This window comes from Poecilia reticulata, linkage group LG20 (assembly GCF_000633615.1).
Source record: "Poecilia reticulata strain Guanapo linkage group LG20, Guppy_female_1.0+MT, whole genome shotgun sequence".
Classification (NCBI taxonomy): Eukaryota; Metazoa; Chordata; class Actinopteri; order Cyprinodontiformes; family Poeciliidae; genus Poecilia; species Poecilia reticulata.
This window is the reverse complement of record NC_024350.1, coordinates 25,373,952-25,379,555: the sequence shown is the minus strand read 5'-3', so window position 1 is coordinate 25,379,555 and position 5,604 is coordinate 25,373,952. Positions and strand designations below refer to the sequence as shown.

The following is a 5,604-nucleotide window of genomic DNA, read 5'->3' as shown; positions in this document are numbered from 1 at the left end:
ACTCCTGGACTCCAAACATCCAGAGTTTAAATCCTGATCTAATTAATCTAAATAAATGATTGAAATGATGATTTTATTGATTCTTCTGCTTTAACGGTTTTAATGATTATTGTTTCTGAGTTTCTGTCTGTTTTGCTGAAAAACTGAAGATTAAAACGAGATGAAATATAACGAAAAATCTAATCATTTAGTAAACAAATACAAAAAGGTTTGTTTGTTTCTGTCCCAGTTTTATTTGTTTTTTCTGTTTATTATTCTGTTAATATTTGAGTTTCTGGTTCGGAACCAGAACCGGGTCAGAGAGCAGAACTCTGCAGCTGCAGGTGTGAAAACACGTCCAGCCAGCAGCTCTGAGTCACCTTTGACCTCCTGGGTCTGATCCCACAGTGACTGCAGGTTGTTCTGACCGGGTCCGGTTCCAAACAAACCGCCTGCATGTAGCAGAGCAGCAGAGCGGCCTGTTAAATCCTGCGGACCTTTTCCCAGCTCCATTACTGACATTCCTCACATTCCTGCCAGGAAAATCCCTCGAGCTTCATGAGACGGCGACAAACCGTCAGGAACCAACCAGAACCGAACCCTGAGCCCACTGGGCCTGGTTCTGCTGGCCCTCCACTCTGAGCTGGACATCATCTTTATGCTTTTTAATCTGAATCTGTTTTTGTTCAGAAATGCTGCAAAACGGCACAAAAGAGAAACACGAAGAACGGAGAGGAGGAACAGAACATCCAGAAAACATGGAGGAAAACAACAAGGTAACAAACTGAGGACCAAACAGGAGAAAGACACAAAAAACTAAATAAAGACAAAATGTGTCGACGTGGAACCACAGAAAGTCACAAAGAAACTAAATTAAACACAAAAATAAAACTTCAGACCAGAAACTCAATGATCCATGTTGGCAGATAAACTTCCTCTGACTGATCAGCTGACAGACGACAAATTCAATTACTAAAGTTCACTAAGCCCCGCCCCTTCCGAGCCACGAGCCAATCAGGATCCACCACTGCTCTAGATCACATGAATGGTTTTTCTTTTTCACTTTCAGTTAAAAAGTCCTGCTCATTATGCCAACAGCGTTGCTATGGTTACCATTTAAGCTTTTCAGCATGTGTCTGTGTTTCAGTCGACAGCGGCCCCAATGAAAAACAAGCACACACACACACACACACACACATAAAGCCAAGGTCCTTCCAAAGAGTCAACACACACACACACACGCCCCCCGCCCCCACACACACACACAAACACACAGGCCTGTCTGAACCTTGGATCTTTTGGATCTTCAGYCTCAACAATCCGACGTTTCACTGAAGTTCAGGAACAAAAAACTAAAATCCAGATAAGAAGCAGAAACGTCAGGATGAAGGAGAGTGAAGGTCGTTTATTCCTCTCAGTGGAACTTCAATGATTTTAATGTTGAACATTTTCACCAACATACTAAAACCTGATCCGTCTCCATGACGCCACAGTTCGTCTCATATTTCTCTCTATTTGCTGAATTTAATTAAAGGGTCGTTCCGGGTCGTTGAGCCACTTCAGGTTTTATATTTCAGGTGAATCCCTTTTTACCTCAGACTCCCAGCATGCATTGCGTCACTACGTTCTGGTGAGTGTTTCTCTAAATGCATCAGATGTCTGGTCATATTTCAGAGGGTTTATTATTATTAATTATTTTATTGTTTCTGAGTCGATGTAAAAACTGTGCCGTCCCTTTAAGAAGCTGTTCTGGAAGGAGGATCTCAGTCAGTCTGACCCTTCAGAGCCAAACTCTCATTTCTGCACCTGATCCAGAACCTTCACAGACCAAACCGGAACAAACCAGACCCATGTGTTAGAACGGCCTAGTCAAAGTTCAGGCACACATCCAGATGAAGATCTGTCTCAAAACTTCAGACATCCGATCTGACTGAGTTCATGAAGCTTTACAAAGAAAAATGGCCAAAAGTTCCACCTGGTCTGGAAGTAAAATCTGGAGGTTAAAACAGAATCAATGATTCTCAAACGTTTACAAATGAAAAACAATTTACAACTTGATTTTCTTTCCTGTATCTAAAGGCGTCTGTTGCTCCGCCTCTTAAGATCTTAGTAAATAATCAAAACCTTCTGATTGGAACCAAACGTGTGAAAACGTCCTGTAAAACCTCAACAGGTTCAAATAACTTTTATTTCATTTCTGGAAGACCAGACGTTTCTGTAAAATGTTCTGAAGTGTCCAGACGTTCTGCAGACAGCGGTCCATCCAGAACCAGAACCAGAACCAGAACCGTCCTGCTAACTGAATATCTGCCAGACTCCGTCCTGGTTTCACTGAGACCATCTGAGGGACCAAAATCCCTGATTTCAGACTCGATGAGGCGACGATGACGACAACCAGAAACCCGCTGAGTCCAGAACCAACCCAACTGGACCCAGACAGGCCAAAACATCAGAACATTTAAATACTGGAAGAAAAGCCGGTTCTGATCCAAACCCTGAAGCTGAGACGGTTCTGAGAGAAACAAACTGAAAGACCAGATTCATCCTGAACTAAACAGCTCAAATAAAACAACCAGAAAACAAACTTTTAACTTTTAAAGACTGAAAATGATTCAAGTTCAGGAAGAATTTATGCAAAGAAAGAAAATATCAAAAACACATTTCAGTTACTCTAAACTTTGCTTTGGTTTCATTCATTAAGTTGTAATAAAATTTAAATGTCAGAGAAATTATTAAATAAATCAACTCAGGATTTCAGACAAAAATGTTTTTCTGTTTAAATTCAGTTCAAACCCAGAAATCAAAGTTTCTGCAAAACTAAAATATAAAAACAGATGAAAGCTGCAGAAATTCATCAATAATAACTAAATATTTCTGTCAAAAACCATCAAATTCAACAAACATCAGATTAAATAATTCACTTGTTTTAATTATTCACTCAAAATCTTCATCACTGTAATTATCATCATCACTGGATCCGAGACGTTTTGTCCTGAAATCATGTTTATATTTAATGACGTATATTATGAAATATGTCATATTTATATTATGTATATTATGATGTATATTAATAAAATGATCTGATTTATTTCTATTTAACTCAAATGGATAAAAAGTGAAACGTCCTCAGATTTGATTTAAATCTGATGTTTGATCCTCCATCAGAACCACTGGCCGTTTAAACTGGACCCAGTCAGAACCGGGTTCTGTTGGTTTAGTTCATCAGAACCTGGAGAAAATATCAATTTAACCTGGAAAACAGAGCAGAAATAAACCAACTGCAGAGGAAATCAAGTCAGAAACGGTTCCGGGAAGTTTCATGTCGGACTGAGTCACAAACTCAGAAATAATCTGTTTATTTATATTATTCAATGAATATTTGAATGTTTTAGAGCTGATGCTTCACAGTGTGGAGGTCAGAACTGAGCAGATAATAACTCAGAACTGAGCAGATAATAATAACTGATAAACTTTATCAGCCAGAAACAACAAACTGAATCTTCCAGGTTCTCAGGAGAAACTTTCATTTCAGCAGAAGAAGAAAAAAATCTGAGAATCTGGGAATAAAGAGCGAAGCTGTTCAGATTCTTCACATCTGGATCAGAACAAACAGAACCGAGTCAAACTGAAGCGGATCGTCCAGGTTCTGACGGAACAGAACATTTCATTATGTTAGCAGATTTAATCTTATTTTAAACATTTAGTCTCATGTTGGTCATGAACTTTACGTCATCTAAATTCATTGTCGTTTAATTTATTGAAATAAATGTTTAATATTATCAGCAAAAGGAGATATGAAGAAAATTAAACAGGATTTTTCTCAATCAGTTCCTGAACTTTTACAGGTTTGTGGAAATAAAAGTGAACAGAAACAAACGACTGAACCCGTCAGAGCAGAAAAGACCCCGGAGCTCCGGAGCTCCGCCGGCCGCAGCCTCACCCTGTCTGTCCGGGTCCGTGCAGCAGCAGCGGCCGATGCGGAGCAGCAGCAGCAGCAGCGCCGCTGCTCCGGGCAGGAGCTCCATGGAGACGGTCCGGTTAGAAAGTAGAGTCCGGCGGGTCAGCTGAGTCTGTCCGACTGCTGCTCCATGAGCCGAACCGAACCGAACCGGGAGGGAAACTGGAGCAGAATGACGGGTCAGAACACATTCAGGGCTGAGCCCAGCAGCACACACACCTCCAACACACACACACACACACACACACACACACACACACACACACACACACACACACACACACACACACACACACACACACACACCTCCTCCTCTTCCGGTTGATTTGGTCTTCATGACGTGCAGATCAGTTTGTTTGAGACAAACGTTTCCCAGAAAGTTCGGAACGTGAAGACAAACAAAAAGTTTAAAGGAAACATGAAAAAAGCATCAGAAACATTTAGATCAGCAGAAACTTTAACATGTTTTTACTCATAAACATTCTGCAAAGAACAAACCTGAAATATTCATTTTATTAGTAAAGACAACAAATTCAACAAAATATTTAAAAAAACAAACATAAAAATCACATTAATTGTTGAAATAAGTTGAAGTAAATATTTTTATTCAGAAGTCAAAAGTAACTAATAATTACAGAGAAAAAATATCAAATTCTTTTTATATTTTATAAAATATTTAATTCTTATAAGTATAATTATTTTATAAAATAAATATTTATAAATATTTAATTAATAAATAAAATAAATACACAACCAGATAAAAATGAAGGCCAACAGACTGAACAACAAAGTTTTAAAGGTATTTATGGACCTCAGAGCTGCTGACCACAGCGCCACCTAGAGGTCAGAAAATGTCCAGCAGCTGCTCAGTTTGACAAGTTTAAGAATAATCTGGTTAGTTTCTTAGTTTGTTCTAACTTTTTTATTTAGGTTGAAATAAAATTAATGTCACATCAAAGATAGAAAAACTTTTTAAATGATGAATTTTCTTTGGAGCCGCTGTGACACAGACTGCTACAGGAGCTACAACTTTACAGAAACTTTAATAAGAGTTACAATAATATTTAATTTCCCTTTGGGATCAAAACATGATTATTATTGACTTATTCATTTTCTTTTAGATTAGGAGAAAAACAATGTTTTTATGTTTTGAATATTTTATCTTTGGTTTTTCTTTGTGTTTCACATTAAAGCAGAGATGCAACATGTCAAGTTTTCATAATAATCACCAACATGTCTTACAGATGATTTATTGTTTTATTTTATGTTGTTTATGTTCATATAGTGATTCTAATGACTGAAAAATATTCATTTCTGAAAATAAAGTTATGTAACATTTCAAAGCTGAAATTTGATTTTCTCTGAACTAAAATAACAGATTTTCTCTCTTCTTCGCTCATTCAGCTGTTTTTGTTGCAGCTTCAATCATTTTTTAATTCCATAGTTTAATTATCTTTTAGATTTTTTAACTGTTTAATCTGATTAAATGTTTAAAACTATATTCATTGCAGTGATAATCAGATGTGATTTAATGTTTCTATCTGATTTGCTCAACATTATTTTATAAACTAAACTGTTGATATTTTTACTTGTCTTGTTTCTGAAGATGTTATTTTTTCTGCAGCAGCAGCAGCAGCAGCAGCAGCAGCAGCAGCAGGAGCTGCAGC

General features: G+C 37.6%; 1 protein-coding gene across 1 annotated transcript in view; it reads right to left on the bottom strand.

Annotated features, from left to right (window-relative positions):
• Positions 1-4,144, bottom strand: part of LOC103456976 (melanoma receptor tyrosine-protein kinase) — a 25,366-nt gene extending 21,222 nt beyond the window's left edge. The window contains exons 1-2 of the mRNA XM_008396862.2: positions 3,920-4,144; positions 3,312-3,318 (exon numbers count right to left, since the gene is read on the bottom strand). Of these exons, the coding sequence (XP_008395084.1) occupies positions 3,312-3,318; positions 3,920-4,004 (92 nt within the window). The 5' untranslated portion in view covers positions 4,005-4,144. The remainder of the gene's footprint in view (positions 1-3,311; positions 3,319-3,919) is intronic.
• Positions 4,145-5,604: the final 1,460 nt, after the last annotated feature.